At 41.5% G+C, this 17483-nt stretch overlaps 1 protein-coding gene across 5 annotated transcripts in view; it reads left to right on the forward strand.

The window, feature by feature from the left end:
* Positions 1 to 530: 530 nt before the first annotated feature.
* Positions 531 to 17483, forward strand: part of ST7L (suppression of tumorigenicity 7 like) — a 68891-nt gene continuing 51938 nt past the window's right edge. For 3 of the 5 annotated variants that reach the window (XM_050954314.1, XM_050954316.1, XM_050954315.1), the window contains exons 1-9: positions 531 to 735; positions 5939 to 6021; positions 8000 to 8162; positions 8847 to 8901; positions 9685 to 9800; positions 13005 to 13083; positions 14237 to 14391; positions 15108 to 15205; positions 16283 to 16397. In XM_050954314.1, the coding sequence (XP_050810271.1) occupies positions 531 to 735; positions 5939 to 6021; positions 8000 to 8162; positions 8847 to 8901; positions 9685 to 9800; positions 13005 to 13083; positions 14237 to 14391; positions 15108 to 15205; positions 16283 to 16397 (1069 nt within the window). Of the gene's footprint in view, positions 736 to 5938; positions 6022 to 7999; positions 8163 to 8846; positions 8902 to 8927; positions 9019 to 9684; positions 9801 to 13004; positions 13084 to 14236; positions 14392 to 15107; positions 15206 to 16282; positions 16398 to 17483 lie in introns of those variants that run through there. The other 2 variants (XM_050954319.1, XM_050954317.1) reach the window with 2 other exon arrangements.

The following is a 17483-nucleotide window of genomic DNA, read 5'->3' on the forward strand; positions in this document are numbered from 1 at the left end:
CCCCAAATCCCAGAGCAGGGCATGCACCCCCAGTGCTGTGCATCCCTAATGAGTGTAGGACACGCAGCCCCAACCCCAGAGCAGGGCATGCACCCCCAGTGCTGTGCATCCCCAATCCCAGAGCAGGGCATGCACCCCCAGTGCTGTGCATCCCAAATGAGTGTAGGACACGGATCCCCAATCCCAGAGCAGGGCATGCACCCCCAGTGCTGTGCATCCCAAATGAGCGTAGGACACGCACCCCCAATCCCAGAGCAGGGCATGCACCCCCAGTGCTGTGCATCCCAAATGAGTGTAGGACACGCACCCCCAATCCCAGAGCAGGGCATGCACCCCCAGTGCTGTGCATCCCTAATGAGTGTAGGACACGCACCCCCTGCACCCCCAGTGCTGTGTGCACCCAAGTCCCCAGGACGTGCTAGGCAGCCGGACCCCCCAGAGCGCAGGGCGCGCGCAGCCTAGTCCGTTTGCGGCGGGGACGCCCCCGCGCGCGCGACCGAGTGTTGCGCTCCGGCCCAGGCGGCGCGGCCATGGCGGACAGCGGCAGCGGGGAGGTGGCTCCGGCCGCGCAGTCTCAGGGCTCGCCCGGCGCCCCCGGGCGGTGGGAGCGGCTGAGGCGGCGGGGGGCCGGGCTGGCCGCAGTGCCCTGGGCTCGGGCGCTGGGGCTGCTGGCGGCGCTCGGGCTCCTCTACTGGCTGCGGGTCCCGCTTCGGCTCCGGGACAACCTGGCGGCCGGTGAGAGGCGGGGCGGGGGTTCGCCAGTGCTGGGGATGTGGGTGTGTGAAGGGGCTGAGCTGGGGGGGGGCACGCTGGGGTGGGGTGTGAGGCGGGGCGGGGGTTCGCCAGGGCGGGGGGTGTGGGTGTGTGAAGGGGCTGAGCTGGGGGGGGGGGGCGGCACACTGGCGGGGGGGGGGTACGCTGGGGGGAGGGGCGAGGGTGTCCCCGGGCGGGTCTGAGGGAACACGTTTGGGGGGCGAGGGTTCCCCCGGGCTGGGGGATGGGCTCCCTGGGGTGGGGTGGGGGCAGGAGAGTATCTTACTGGTAGGTAGTTGCTTTTGGTTTCTGACCTCTTTGCCCAATTTCCCCTGGGCCCAGCGGAGGTTTCTGATGCGCCTCCAGTCGTGAGAAATGTCCTTAATTCTAAACCAAAGTACTGTAAGTTTTAAAGTCGTGCCAGCCCCAGATTCCTCTTGGCTCGCTCCTTCTGAGCCTGACTGCTGAGGCTCCCTGATAGTTGCCATGGTTTTACAGTCACATTGATTATTTCCCGTCCACTCCTCTCCCCCAAAGTAGTGACAGTGTAGCATTTACAAAACTATCAAATGCACATGGTAAACAAACAGGGTGGGTGAGGAAGAAATATTCTTTTCTTCTAAACTTGTCAAAATCTAGAAATAAATGGGGTTTGTTCTTTGTTTTGTTGGTGCTCATTATAAATAAACCGGCTACAGCAGACTGTCAAGTGAAGCCCAGAAAAATGGAGCAGGAAGATACTCTTGCTTTTTTGGATAGTCCTATCACTAAAGCACAGGATAGACAGTCAGTTCTTCAGGGTTTTAGGCCTGGTTGTTAATTACATGTGGGCACTACTGGAAATAAAAACACTGCTAGTTTCATGTGCTCTGTATGTTGGTTTGGGCATGATACTTGCGAGGACACCAACCCTTCTGTTTAAAAATGTCTTACCCCTTATTAGGACCCTACCAAATTCATCCTCCATTTTGGTCAATTTCACAGTCATAGGATTTTTAAAATTGTAAATTTCATGATTTCAGCTATTTAATTCTGAAATTTCACTGTGTTGTAATTGTAGGGGTCTTGACCCAAAAAGGAGTTGAGGAGAGGTCACAAGGTTATTGTAGGGAGGGTTGTGCCACCCTTACTTCTGCACTGCTGCTGGCGGGATGCTGCCTTCAGAGCTGGGCACCTGGCCAACAGCCCCTGTTCTTCGGCCACCCAACTCTGAAGGCAGCACTGCCATCTACAGCAGTGCAGAAGTAAGGGTGACAATACCACAACCTCCCTAAAATAACTTTGCAACCCCCCGGACGCTCGCTTTTGGGTCAGGACCCCCAGTTTGAGAAGCGCTGGTCTACCCCATGAAATCTGTATAGTGTAGGGTAAAAGCACATAAAAGACCAGATTTCACAGACTGTGACTCAGAATCACAGAATATCAGGGTTCAAAGGGACCTCAGGAGGTCATCTAGTCCAACTAGGGTGACCAGACAGCAAGTGTGAAAAATTGGGACGGAGTTGGGGGGTAATAGGAGCCTATATAAGAAAAAGGCACCAAAATCAGGACTGTCCCTATAAAATCGGGACATCGGGTCACCCTAAGTCCAACCCCCTGCACAAACTGCTCAGAAAAAAAAAAAGACTCCTTTTTCATGGCCATTATTGTTTCAAGTAACATTTAACATGCCCAGAATTGAAAGTCTAGAAGAAACAATGCTTTTCCTCTTGTTTTCTAGTGTGTTTACTTTGTGCATTTGGCAGCTTTTTGTTACAGTTTTCTTTGTGTGGATCTTTCATACATCAGCATGGAAGATTTTATTTTTTAAAGTTGTAATATGTGACTATAAAATGACAATTTTTAGGGAGACTCAGGCAGGTGGAAGAATTGTAACTGCTTTCACACTTTTTTTCCCCTTCACGTGAAAGCATTTCAGGTTGATGTCCAAACTGGGTGAAATTGACCCAATCTGAGTTTCATTTCAGCCCATAGGGTTCTGGACAGCATCTTACAGAGGATGCTGCAATTAGCAGTGGAGATAAGGGAGAAAGCTCTCTTGTCTTCCAGGAGCCAGGGGTAAATGGGAAAAGGATTCAATCTTCAGTTTTATTAGTTAATTATTAGCCAGAGGCTGATACCAAAGATGGAAGCTCCTGAGCGTATGAGCACTTGGAAAGAAGCTCCGCATGCTCTCCAGCTGCTAGAATGGGGTTGGTGCCCTAATGCCTCTTGTTGAGTGTCCTACAAGCCTCATCTTTTTGTATTAGCTCCTTCCTAGACAATTGGTGTCTTATAAACATTTCAAGTGCTGTATAACACTTGTAAAATACTTGGACATTCTTGGCTGGATTGAAGCTATTTATTTACAAGATATTAATTATTACTGTCACCCTTAATTTTGGGAACAAACTCAGCATGCCTTGGCCTTTCCCTAGTGAGCCCCTTAATACATTTCACAAGGCACAATTGGGACCCTTCCTAAGGAACAGATATTCATTTGATGCAGTCACTCACCCTTTTGTTAATATCTGCTGTCTCATAGCATTAATCATTATGAATTATAGCTTTCTGGTACTGACTTCCAATTTCTGCCCTGCCTAACAAAAATGCCCAATTTCAGTTTCCAAAATTGTCCTCAGTGTGGTTTGTTCTTGGTTGAACTTGCAGTTGAGTTGTGTTCAGTGCTGTTTCAACCGCAGTTGTTGCATAAATCCTTTATTAACAGTGGGTAACGTTTGTTAGTGTAGACAAGTTTTTTATGTCTCTCCACTGCAGACTGCTTCCTGGCTCTTTTTTGTGGCTATCAGACAAGACGCATTTACCTTATCATAGATTTTGAAAATGTTCTAATACTTTGTACAATGCTTATGTAAAGAGCAGTTCAAGAAGTGAAAGTGAATATCTCCCACTGCCATGGTTTCCTCTTGGCCTGGGGAGAGTTGGGTTGATGATTTAATTGGCATGTTTATTTCGTATGAACTATATCAGTTAGAAGGATTTTACTGGGCCTTAGGTAATCATAGGCTATGGAATACTTGGTAGCATCTCAAGCTCAGTGCTTTGAAATTCACTTAACAAATCCTAGAGATGTTCAGGAATTAAAATTTCCTCTGCAGTTTGTCAATATTGTATGTTTTGTTTGATGCAATTGGAAATGTCCCTTCTGGCCCTGGTTTTGAGTTATTTGGGAGATGATGGATCACCATTTGGTAACAGAAATATTTTTGTGTTGGAATGGTGGCTGGTGACTGTTAAGCCATGTTCTTTGGTTGTGCCACAGTCAGTTTGAAGGTACTGGTTACCTTATATCCATCATTTCAGCTCAGTTTGGAATGTCACCTGTGGTTGGGCATCCTCTGGAATAACTCAACACTACACCAGAGCTGGTCCCACAAAGGGGTTCTTTAGTTTGCTTTATTGCATATGGGCGAGAAGACTAGATGAAAATTGAAATTTTTCTTGAGTCTGTAAGATTTTCTGAGCTGTGGGAGTTTAACATAAATTTTGTCTAGTGTTCAAAGCGGTCCTTCTATCACATTTCTGAGAACAAGATCTAGAAATAGGTAAAGATTTGGTGAAACTGCAGTGGTCACAAGTATCATTTAAAAATTGAAGGGACACAAGACCATGACATTTATTGCTGAACTACATAGGCTACAGACTTGCTGTCATCAGATGTTTCTTTCTTCCATCTCTCCTTTACTGAGGATCAGTGGCTGATTAAATAGGTTTATGCTGTGAAGGTGGTGGGCCTGCTCCTTAAAATTAACTCTTCCAGAGAAGTCTGCAATTGATGATTGCCTCAGTTTTCTTTAGCCTACGGCTAGGTAGTCAGTACATTTAGTGTCTCTCTCCACAGCTGTAAAAGATGGATTATTTGTGCAAAAAAAGTTTTGACGTTATGCGCTCTGATTCTGGCTTGTGACTTTCCAGTGAAAGTTAAATATGTTCTCCCCCCCCCCCTTTTTAAATACACTGATGATCATATTGCTGCTTTTCTGTCTGTTGATCTATTTAAAAATCCAGCAAATTAATTATTCTCTTCCTAGGAACATGTTTACTTAGGAATTAGCATTTCAACATTTTGGTGTGAAGTTGAATTCAGGATTTTATTATAGTTAGAGAAATTACACTATGTTACTTAATACCATCCTCCTCTAAAAGAGAGTTCATTTTCTGCTTGCAACCCTTGCTGTGATTCCAACATGATGCTTGTCACTTCCTGCATGTGTATTAGTTTATTTTCAAAGGTAAAAACTGGATGTTTCTTGTGTCTGTTTTTCCATTTAGCTGTTGGCCACTGTTTAAATTAGATTTTCAGGTTTTATCAGAAGTCCATTTTCAACCTGCAGTGTTAAACTCAGCATATCGTCAGCCTGCAGAGATATTGGACATTGGAAACAGAGGCTATCTCTGTTATGTAATACTCCAGTCGGTGGTGCTATATGATTCTAGTTTTCTCTGTTACTGCTTCCCTGCAGTAGATTAGTAGAACAACGCAGACCAAACATGCCTTTCTTACCTGGAAACGTGAGATTCACTCAGGGTGGTAACATTGAGGAGGTTTCTTCTGTTCTGTAAATAGCAAGGAGTGGAAATCTGTGTAAATCTACACTGCACGATGTATTTGAACATCATAACTTTTGATGCACTCTTTGTTTTGCTGTGCCTTTTTTACTATCTGGGAAATAGCAGCACCTATTTATTATTGATTGATTATTGATTCTGTGTGGCTAAGGTAGTTTAGGATAGAACATATGTACCTATTTAAAACAGAACTTTTGATCAGTTTACTTGCTAAGACTTAATAGAAACTTGTATCAAAATAATATAGCTCACTTTTAAATTAAAATAAAGCATATGGACTGTCAAAATTACTTACTCATTCAATAACTGTGCAACTGTTAAGATCCTTTGGTGTAGTGAGAGCATTACAATTTTGATGTCTTTTCAAAGGATTTGTATAGAATTGTTCTGATTGCAAAGACCAGCCATGTTTGATATGGTATCTTCTTTTAAGTCTCATCTTTCTGCTTGCTGTACTCTTCCATCTGTGAAATTACCAAGGCCCTTGCAAAACCTAAGCAATTTTGTTGTGTGTGTGTGTAGTGCGCTATATGTGGTTGTTTATGTTGCTTTCAAACATATTGTTCGGAATTTTCTAGTTCTGCCTATTGACTGTGCTGTTCTTCCCTCTTAACAGTGACTGTGTTTTTAAGCACTTTGACTCCAAAATTCTACGTTGCACTTACAGGGACTTCATCTCTTATATCTGGACTGATATTTGTAAGTAGATTCCTCTGCTCACTAGAGCTTTTGCATGTCTCTTGTTAAAGTGAGGATGCAAGAAACTCTCCTGTTCTCTGACCAGTCTCTAGGTGGTGTCCTTATACTGTAAAATAAACTATGACTCCTCAATAGTTTCTGATACGCAGGACTCTATCCACTGTTACCTGAAGAAGGTATAGGTATGATTCCCACAACAACCTTAACTCTGAATTTCCTGAATCCTGTGTTAATTGAATCTCAACCTTCAATATTGCATATAATTTCCTGTGTTTTAAAGAGGAAAAATTCAGTCCCTTTCCCAATGGATAGTTTGCATCACAAAGCCACTGCCACAACTGGCATTCTCTCATTGGCAGTCTCAGCAGCCAGACCATGAAGACTGCCCACCTATCTCACCATTGGAAGCAGTCCCTTCAAGTCATGGGTGAGGTACTGGTGGTGTGTGCAGAGAAGGCTTGCACTGCTGCGACATTGCACATGTTTTTTGGACAAATTGACTGCCTTGGAGGGTGAAAGCTGTGCTGGATGTTTCACCAGCACTAAAAAATTACATCTAAAGAGAGGCTGGTAGGAGAGAGGGTTTGGGCTATAAAAGAAATTATTCTTGCTGAACTCTCATAGGTCATTTGCCATCTGAGATTTCAGGCCCTGATCCTGAAGTCAGATCTCTGTGGGCAGATCTGGTTGCAGGATAAGGGTCTTTTGGAACATTCTTTCACTGTCAGATATCACACACAGTTACCAGAATATGCTGAAGCTGTGTTTAGCAGACATTTTGTGTGGCTAAAGTTAAAAGAAAATTTTTTTTTATGTGAAGGAAGCAATTTGTTTACCGTAGCTGCAGGAAAAATGCGGTTTGTGAGTACTGAATGAGGGATTTGGGAAGAGCTGTTTAAGAAGGAAATGGATGATGTTGTTTGACCTAGTCATTTTACATAATTAAGATACAGAAAAATCCCCGCTTTAAAGAAAAAAGTGGATTTTTTGTTGACATTTAAAATGGTTGAGTTATTGCAACATTTCACAATAGGAATGCCATGTATTTGAATGTGACTTATCTCTTCATGCTGATGGAAATACCCAGATGAATTGGTCTAGGGTGGTCCTCTACAGCAACTCCTGGAAATCATGATATATAAATGCCTCATAAGGCCTACAGGAGGAAAGAAGAAAAAAATAACACTCTTGCGGGGGCGGTTCCAGGCACCAGCACGCCAAGCGCATGCCTGGGGCAGCAAGCCACGGGGGGGAGCTCTGCCGGTCGCTGCGAGGGCAGCAGGCAGACTGCCTTCGGTGGCATGCCTGCAGAGGGTCCGCTGGTCCCGCGGCTTCGGCAGATCTCCCGCAGGTGTGCCGCCAAATCCGCGGGACCGGGGACCTCCCGCAGGCAAGCCGCCGAAGGCAGCCTGCCTGCCTTGCTTGGGGCGGCAAAATACCTAGAGCTGCCCCTGCACTCTTGACCTTAAACATCTCATAAATGAACTAAATGACTTCCCTCTCTGGACTCTCACATGCTATTAACAAAGCATATTGCAGGTGATACAAAATGGGCAAAAAAGGTGAAATTGGAAGAATGAAATCCAAAGCTAGGCCCAGTCATGTAGTCCTTACGACCAGGGGTAAGTCCCCTTGACTATGTGCCAAAGTAACGGCTGCATGATCCAGACACTTATTTGTTAAAATTGCTTCAGAAGTTAGCATACTTTTGTGAATGATAATCTATTATTTGACTAAAATCTGATAATTTTTTTAATGTTTTTTCTTCCCACATTGTGTGGGGAGATCCATGTCTCTCTTATTTAGTGGAAGGAGATATAAAAATTAACAATATTTTATATAGATAAATAGTGTCTATAATCAGTTGCAAAGGGATGTCCACATGGCTCACATTTTTGTTTCATGTCTCTTGTGAATACTGGTAAGTTGTTGACTAGTGAAACATTTGGGTGCAATTTTTCTCTTGTTCCCATTGCAGATATTCGAATGGTGGTACTTCCAAAAATATGGCACCTCTTTCATTGAGCAGGTGTCTGTGAGCCATTTGAGGCCACTCATTGGAGGAGTAGAGAATAGTACTCCGGTGCCAGGTTTTTCAGCCAACAACGGAGAAAATGAGACTAACAGGCAGAGTTTGTCAGGTAATTGCTTCTAACTTTTGGCTTTGCAGAGACATGTTAAGTGTCTCACCTGAACCCAGAAAGATTTGTTCAGACTAGTTGGATTTCTGTCTTAGAATGATCTTGGCTTCCCGCTAGGGCCTATAGTAACAACCAGAGAAAGATGTTCTCTCATTTGGGACCATCAATACGAGATAGTTGCAGAAGTAAAGCGAAATGATAATGGTAATCGGTGAAGTAAAATCCAGAATTGCTTTGTGAATATCGTTGCATTTGTTAGAACTGCTGAAAGAAAGAACCTATGTATGCCTAGTATGTTACATAATTATTAGAAATAAGAGTTTAAGTCAAGAGATTAATGCACAGTTTGAATGCAAAAAATAGACTGAAACACACCACTGAATTGTCCCAGTAATACCAGGCTTTTGCAGACACCAAAATTTGACAGTTTGCAAGCTCCAAAATTATACGATTTGAGCATTGCTCTGGTTATTCTCGTGCAATGTTTAACCCTTCTTCCAAGTGCTTTTGTATGACAGGAATGCTGGAAAACTCTGGCTTTGCACAAGTCATGTCCAGCAGGAAGTGATCAGGGAATGAATTGAAGTTATGTGGATTTTACAGAAAGTGCTGTAGCTGTTTAAAGACAAGGGATTAGTTTTGGAACTTTATTCAAACTTGAAGTAGTGCTCTTTCATTTTGCAGAGTGCAAAGTATGGAGAAACCCTCTTAATCTTTTCAGAGGAGCAGAATATAGCAGGTATTAATTTCATTTTATTTTCAGTGTAACATGCAGCTGTGGAAATGAACTTAGAACCTGCACACACCTTTTAACTTGTTGCCAGAGCTCTCATCCTTGCACTTCTTGGAAATAATGGTGAGATCCAAAGAGCATCATGGGTAATTGTTGGGATTTATACCAGTCCTACCCTTAAAAAAATATGCGTCCAGAGCTCTAGGCACTTTCATCCCATATTAGAAATACAAATATTGGTGCAAACAAAGTAAACTCTGTAGCTTCCCCAAAGCAAAGAAACATCCGTTCCAGTGCTCCTCACAACCCTCTTTCTCCAAAATTCTAAAATATCTGCAAACTCGAAAAGATCTGAGCTTTGCAGCATGCCCTGAAAGCTGACAGATTTGGGCTGTTTCATTCCAAAGCTTGAGGAATGAGTTCTGAAGTAGAGTCTGTCATATAGAATGTCCTAGTGGAACCACACTCTCCCTTTGTAGAATGGTTGTTTCAGCTCGAGCATTGTCGTTATCCGGAACTGTGACCCTGTTGCAAAGGGATAAAAGCATTTCTCAAACAGGCAGTTGCCAATCCATTTTGGCTTTTAGGTTCAAAAATCATGCATTGCCTTATGGCCAGGAAGCCCTCTGGCAACCTGTACAGAACACTGGTGTTGCAGTCTAATGATCAGAAAATGCACATAGCAAATGACCCTTCAGTGCTAACCTCAGTTTCTGAAGATATCAGATATCCCACTGTACCAGCTGTTACCAATACATGTTTTGAGACTTTTCTTGTCTTTTGCTAAAGGTACACGTGGGTGACTGGGAAGGAACCGCTTACATACTACGACATGAATTTGTCTGCTCAGGATCATCAGACTTTTTTCACGTGTGACACAGACTCTCTTCGGCCTTCAGATACAGGTACTAGCTATTTCTGCATGAAAACAAGGGTGTATGTGTGAAAGATGGAACAGTTGGGCTATCTAAAGAATATTGGAAATATTCACCCTAAGGTGATCCCAACTCCTGAGTGGGAACCTATAAAGTAATAACTGCATAATACTGCAATTTAGGGAGTGCAAAATATATGTTTAGTAATAGATACACTTCTGAGTTCTATAGGGAGTGCAGTCTAGAGGTTTAAAGCAATTCCTAAACTCTGCCACTGACTCACTTTGTAACTCTGAGCAAGCTACTTCTTGTCTTGTGGCTCAGTTCACCCATCTGTAAAATGGGAATAATGCTAATGTAACTTACAGGAGTATGATGAGACTTCATGTTTGCCTAAACATTCAGATCCTTGGATGAAAGACACGACACACTGAACACAGTGTGTTGTGTATATGAAATAGTAAATTTTGAAATGTTCCTGCTTTTGCAAAAGGTGCTGTAGACTCTACGACATGCTTAGTATCATAGTTTGGTCTCCTGGAAAATGGTCCCCTCAGCAGTATTCTGCCCTCAGAACTGCGGTTGGTCATTAGTTCAATACTGACTCCGAAAGAAGAGCCCCAACCCTGCTTCCTGCATCACTTAGATCAGTGGTTTTCAAACTTTTTTTCACAGACGACTTGAAAATTGCTGAGGGTCTTGGTGGACCACTTAATGATCTTTCCAAATGTTGTTTGTACCATTAGCTAACTACTGTAAAGCACTTTGGATAAAAGCGCTATATTAAAAAAACCTTAATAATAATTAACATCTTTTTGTTCTACAAATAAAAGCACACAACGCATATTTTAATATCAGTAACCTTACCTTTCTAATGCAATGGATGTGTCCTCTCTCCTCTGCCACGGCAGCCCCTGAGCTGAGGCTGGGAAATAGGGAGGTCTCTTCCCCCACCACAGCAGCCACAGAGCTGAGGCTGGGAAGGAGGGCTGTCTCTCCCCGGCAGCCGCAGCCCTGGAGCTGGGGAAAGTCACCTCTTTGTCTGGCCGCCACAGCCCTGCACACCCCAAATTCTCCTCACCCCCTCTTCTCAATCCCCCTCCCACCTACCCCGTATTCCCTTCAAGGCCACCACCTCACCTTACCTTTGCGTCTTCTCCAAGGTCCTGGCAGGCGTGGCTCCACTAATTAGGTGGGTGGGCCTTCCTTCTCTCTCCTTCATTCTGCCTAGGTGTGCACCTTAGCAGGAACTATTCATGGGCCACCTGAATGGAGCTCACAGACCACTGTTTGAGAACCTCTGACCTAAATATTCCTTGGAGTTCTCTCTTTGAACAGGCTGTGTCCAACCCTGCTTAGCTTGAGATCTGATGACTTTTCAGCTGAAGATGGTTTGACATCCCAGAATACAAGACTAAACCTCTTGCCATATAATAGATCTTAGGATGCAACTTTGTTGATATTTTAGTACAGATTACAGAATTACATTTATTAAGGGATATGGTGAGAGACTCTTGTTTTTGTTTACTCTATTGTTTGTAATACATTTCAGAAGTTAGAAAACAACATCTTTCCTTGTTTGTCTTCAATCAGTTTCTTATTAAACTAGCCCACAGGACTTTCCCTTTGATTACATTTACATCTTCATGGAGGTAAACAGTGCTGCACAGTTTGGTGAAAAGGGAGATCTTATGCTGTCTCTGCTCGCTGCGAGGTTCGCGGTGCATATAGAAAACCAAATATTTTAGGATGATGCATAAACTAGCTGTTACAAGGTGGTTGTTTTTTCTAATTATATATTTTTAAAACCTGGACTGTGTTCTCCACTAGTTTAATGTCTTCAAAGAAGTTCACAGTTGGGGCCATAACTAATGAACAGGCATGTCTCTTTAAGTGTGTTGTAATGTTACAACATTTTTGTACAGTTAGTATGCCCTACCTGGCTATTGTCAGATGAGGTGCTAACTCTTATCAATTTGTCAAGTTCAGGAAGTGTTAGCTGTCAGCTAGCTGGTGACATGTTTGATATGAGGAATGTATTTTTGTTGCACAAATGGAGTATATTGTCTCGTCTTTTAAGCCAAGACTAATATTTTGTTTCCAAAGGAAAACTCAAATATTTTCCACATTATTCTTACTGGACAGTTGCAGTTTTTGTTCCAAAAGAAACATGTATAGATTCTCCAGTTTTTCTTATCAAACTTGAGAGAGGCCAGATATTCAGTTCCATGAACCAACAGTTTTGGAGTCTTTTCAGAAATGTTGTTGGGTGTGAAGACTCTAATTCTGCCTAGGAAATGGTAGTGGTAAGAACATGGCCCTTCTTTTGGTTAAAGTGGGCTCTTAAATTTGGGTTCCATTTTTTCATAATAGGGGCTGATATTGTCCAGAGATGTGCTGTGTTAAATTGGTTCTCTTCCCACTCCATCCTGTTGGTGTAATTCTTTTGCAGAAAATTATAATTCAGACAAACCTCCTAGATTCAAACATAGTCTGGATAAAGAGCATGTTCTGATCTATGTGTATTTTTAGCTGCTTCCTAGTACCTTTCAGCAAGATGATAAACAGTAACAGTATATTTTGAATTGGCTGTAACATGTTATGCCACTCAAATGTGCTCTTGCTTTCTAACCCAAACTTTAAAAGGAATTGCTTAACCATTTATAATCTGTTAAACAACAACTTTGAGAAGGCACTTAAGGATTTAACACAACAAAACTGCACTAGAACAACAATATTTTTTTTATCATGTCTTTCCTTAAAATAAAAGTATTGTCAATAAACAAAAATTAGGATTTCATGCAGGTCTATGCCAGGGCCACTGTCAATGCACGCAAAAAACAGTGTGCACCAATTGAGTAATTGTACACCGGTCTGTGTGTGCACAGGAACTATGTGATTTGCATATCAAATGAGGTTTTAAATGAACAATGAATAATCTCCTTGCAGATATTCCCATTTTAAGTGGAATTTGTAATCTAATCAGATGTGTCACAAATCTCATCGGTGGTGGAAGAAACTTTCCTCAGGGTTTAAATCTCCTTTTGCTGTGTGCGTCTGAGGGAAGAATAGAGTCAAGCTCAGAGTACAAATGATTGTTGGTCAAGTGGAGCTGATGTATAAATTACCTAAGTGTTACTTCTTAAAAAGCTCTAGTTTTTGTGGATGGTTAACTATATATTTCATACATAAGCATTTCTATTCATGATATGTTTTAAAACATTTTTCCCACAGTTATGCAGAAGGCATGGAGAGAGAGAAACCCTCAAGCCCGAATCAAAGCAGCATATCAAGCTTTAGAATTAGATAATGAGTAAGTCTGAAATTAACATAAACAAAAATGTAAGTTCTGGCACAAAAAAAACAAAGTGCTTTACCCAGGACACAGTATCACTTTTTGTTTGAATTTAAAATTAGCAAGAAATAATGCCTTCAAATAGTGTGAGGGTTTTCCTGTATGCATCAATTAGAAATAAACATGTGGCTATCAGAGTACATTGCATCACTTAGCTCTGATTTGATTAAAAGAGCTTTTGGCCTGCCTATCTTTTAATTTTAAAAAGAGAACATTATTTTGATTTGTGCCATTTCTGTCTGTGGGTCAGTAGAAATAACATACACAAGAAGAAAAACCTTATTTTTAGGTGAAACAAAGTAAATCTCCATATGGAGTCTTGTTATTGCAATGTCATTACTGACCCCCAATAATACTGTATGCAGTGTTGTTGTAATCAGACTTATAGATTTCATGGCCACAAGAGACCATTTTCATCATTGTCACACTACCTTTTCATTGTTTTTGAGCAAATAATTTTCCTTGCTGCAACCAACTTACTTTTCCATTTGGAACATTTGCCTTAAGTTCTTAAAACTGTAAAGCAGGGGTCGGCAACCTTTCAGAAGTGCTGTGCCGGGTCTTCATTTATTCACTCTAATTTAAGGTGTCGCATGCCAGTAATACATTTTAACATTTTTAGAAGGTCTCTTTCTAGAAGTCTATAATATATAACTAAACTATTGTTGTATGTAAAGTTAATAAGGTTTCAAAATGTTTAAGAAGCTTCATTTAAAATTAAATTAAAATGCAGAGCCCCCCCGGACCATTGGCCAGGACCCGGGCAATCTGAATGCCACTGAAAATCAGCTCATGTGCCGCCTTCGGCACCTGTGCCATAGGTTGCCTACCCCTGCTGTAAAGGCTTTTGTTGTCCTAGCACTTGTCACTTGACTGTAGTCCAGTGAATGCTCTGTTAGGTACCATATATTTCACAGGGTGTTTGATAAGGATTCTTGCATGCTTAATTTTTATTCATTAGTAATGGGTTTTCATAAACTTTCAAGTACTACATACAGGACAAAACCCATAGATACTTTTGATGCCATTACTTTCTTGTGCAAAAAATCCTTACAACTGACTTCCATCTGAGTAGTTTGTAGCTTTCTTTTTTTTTTTGTTTCCATTACAGTTGTGCCACTGCATATGTTCTCCTAGCTGAGGAAGAAGCAACAACTATTATACATGCTGAGAAGTATTTTAAGCAGGCACTAAAAGCAGGCGAAACCGTTTACAGAAAATCTCAGCACTGCCATCCCCAAAACTCTCAACATGAAGCACAGCTTAGTAAGCACCTTTGCACTGAATAGTTACAGATTTTTCTGCTTGAGCACAAAAGCAAAATGAAAGAAATATGATTGTTTTTAGGGTAGCCGTTGAAACACCAAACCCTGATAAGGAGCATCACTGTTACTACTTATTCTGTAATTCCACTTTAGCATAATATGCTGTATGAATTTTATATGGTCTACATATGAGTAAATCTGTGAAAAAACAGATAGAGCTTGTAGTCATCACAGTAGCATATGTCACTCTGCCTGGGTGGGCCTGTGCATACACGTGGCAATGTATCTTAATGTCTTGATATGATATCCTACTCTGGTGGTGGGGAATAATAGAAGTATTAGTAAGTCTTAATGGTGCAGTTCACCATTGGTCACTGGTTTTATCCCACCCAACAGATGGAAAGAAACTCAAAAGTTCTTGCCATATGATGACTGGGAACCTAGCTGAAATGAATTACAGGGTTTGGTCTTTTTCTTGGTGGACCACTGGCAGAATTTTGTTTGGGAAGGTACAGGTGATTATTCCATACTCTTATTTCTCTCTGCTGCTGGTTAGGGAAAGGGTGTTGTGCATTCTTTCTTGGGGAATGATGTCATCTCATGCTATTTTAGGCACTCTATTAGAGAGATGTCCACAACACGTCCTGCAACCCTTTTTTATTATTCCCTTTCTACAACTAAACATATGGGGATTAATTGTTTTATTTTTTTACTCAGGAAGAGACACCAATGTATTGGTTTACGTGAAAAGGAGACTAGCCATGTGTGCAAGAAAACTTGGAAGAATAAAAGAAGCAGTAAAAATGATGAGAGATGTAAGTCATTTTAAATAAAATGTAAACAATTTGTATAATTTGGACAATAGAGTTATTAGCTTAAAACCACTATGGAGGCGATGGAACAATTAGGTTATGAATGAGTTTCATAGTGAGATACGAATGTTTTCAACAAAATTTTAGTTTTTGATATCTGTCAAGTATATATGTACATAATATGGCTAATGTGTTTAGTTTTACCTTCCATTTCCCCTTATGTTTGGCTTGATGATTAACTTCTTAAAGTAGCTATACTCTGTGCTTCGTACTATGGCACTTTATTTCTTTCACTTGCCCAAGGTGGATGCAACATTATTTTCACGCAGGCATGTATTATAGATCAAACCAACCACTTTGTGCAGCTAGCCAAGTCATAGGAGCACATTGTGTGAACACTTGGGAAACAAGTGTACTGAGCCGATGAATGTAGAGAAAATTGTGGTGGTCTCTTTGGTGGTGGGGGACAGAGAGAGCTGGGAAGAAGTAAAGGATGAAAAGAAACATCAGCCATTATATTAAGTTCTTGAAACCATTGCATTGAATATTTATGTGCTCTATTTTATCTGAATGCCTTGCTGAATTTATTGAACAATGCCATTAGATTTATCATCTGGTTTGGTTTAGCAGCTCAGAGCTAATAATTTATTAAGGATGTAAAACAGTGACCTAAAAAACACTGGAAAATGAATACAATTATGATATTGTATTTTGGAGCAATTTATGGATACTGGCTTTGGTTAACAGATTGAATATAAGTAAGTGTGTCTGTTGCATTGGCAGGAAGAATTACAAGGCTTAAGATTGGGTTATTTATCAACTCTTTTTTCCCCTGGATTTTCACAGAAAAACTGGTTGAGGGCCTGATTTCTTTGGGCTTTTGTGACCTTGCATAGTTTGAAGCATGAATACCAGACAAATTTTATTTGGCTAAATTAGATTATTGTTGGTCTTATATTTTGGGTTATTGTGCCCAAACTACTATTTTAATAAATAAAGGCAAAGGATTTTCTGTGTTTTCAAATGCCGCTTATGGTAAGTGTGAGTAAAATGGAGTTATTTCTCTTTTCTGATGTGCAGTTAATGAAAGAGTTTCCACTTCTTAGTATGTTGAATATTCACGAAAACCTTCTGGAGGCGCTGCTGGAATTACAGGCGTATGCTGATGTCCAGGCAGTTTTAGCGAAGTATGATGGTGAGTGACATTTGTCATGAAGCATAAAAACATTCATGTTTGCCATTCTATATGTTAAAACAGAGCATGTGACAGACATTCTTCAAACCTTAGCTTTAATCTGTGAACAAATATAACTGCTCTGTGTAGTGGGGGCAAAATGAGCTCTAGGAGCACTCCTTTTTGTACCTCTCCTAGTTCTTTCATTGCTAACGGATTTTTTCAGCCCTTCACAGTCAGTACGCTGCCTCCCTCACCAGAGTAGTCAATGCGAGTGAGCAGAAAAGCGGCAGTCTTCCCTACTGCCTGGCCTGCATCTTTCATACCACTCTTGGATCCTGTTTGCCAGAGAGATCAGGATTCAAGCATTTGATCCCTTATGTTGCAGAATTACTAGTTCTCCAGGCTGACCTGCTTCCAGTGTGCTATATGCTTAGATATTTTTCTGTGGAAGAGCCTAGCTATTTTGTTTGTGTCCCTAGAGTTATAACACATGTGTTCCCCAAAGCAGTTTTTATTCTGGTTGGGGATGAAAATGTTACACCCAAGTCACTGTCAGAACTGTCCCTTAAATCAACTTCAGAGAGGAGGCCTATAGAAGCAGTGTTTCTGGCAATCTTCCTCACACCCAGGAGTCAGTGTGTTCCGTAATGCCTCTATTCACTATTGCTTCAGGGAATAAGTGGCATGAGATTCTTGCCAAAACCTAATACCCAAATGTGTGGCCAGTATGCTGGTATTACTCAACCCATGCTGTGCTGTGTGGGTATTTTTCATTAACATGGTAAACATTTACATGGTCATGGATTTTTTTCATGTTGACTTCAGAAAGGTTGACACTTATTTAATTTAGGGGGCACTGATTCCTTCTAAACATCTGGAACAGTTAGGATGAGCTTCAGAGGGCTGTAGGCTCAGAGAAACTTGCAAGAAATCCTTCCCATATGGTACTTGCCAGATGCTTGGCTGGCTTGTTACATGATGGACAAGGCTGAGAGAGGTTTTAAAAAACAGGAGGCGTTCAACTGGTACATATAGACTAGTATTCCGGAATTTATTTAGAAACAATCTTTTATCTATTTTTAAAATAACCTTGTACTGTAGAAT

Source organism: Gopherus flavomarginatus, chromosome 5 (assembly GCF_025201925.1).
Source record: "Gopherus flavomarginatus isolate rGopFla2 chromosome 5, rGopFla2.mat.asm, whole genome shotgun sequence".
NCBI classification, from domain to species: domain Eukaryota; kingdom Metazoa; phylum Chordata; order Testudines; family Testudinidae; genus Gopherus; species Gopherus flavomarginatus.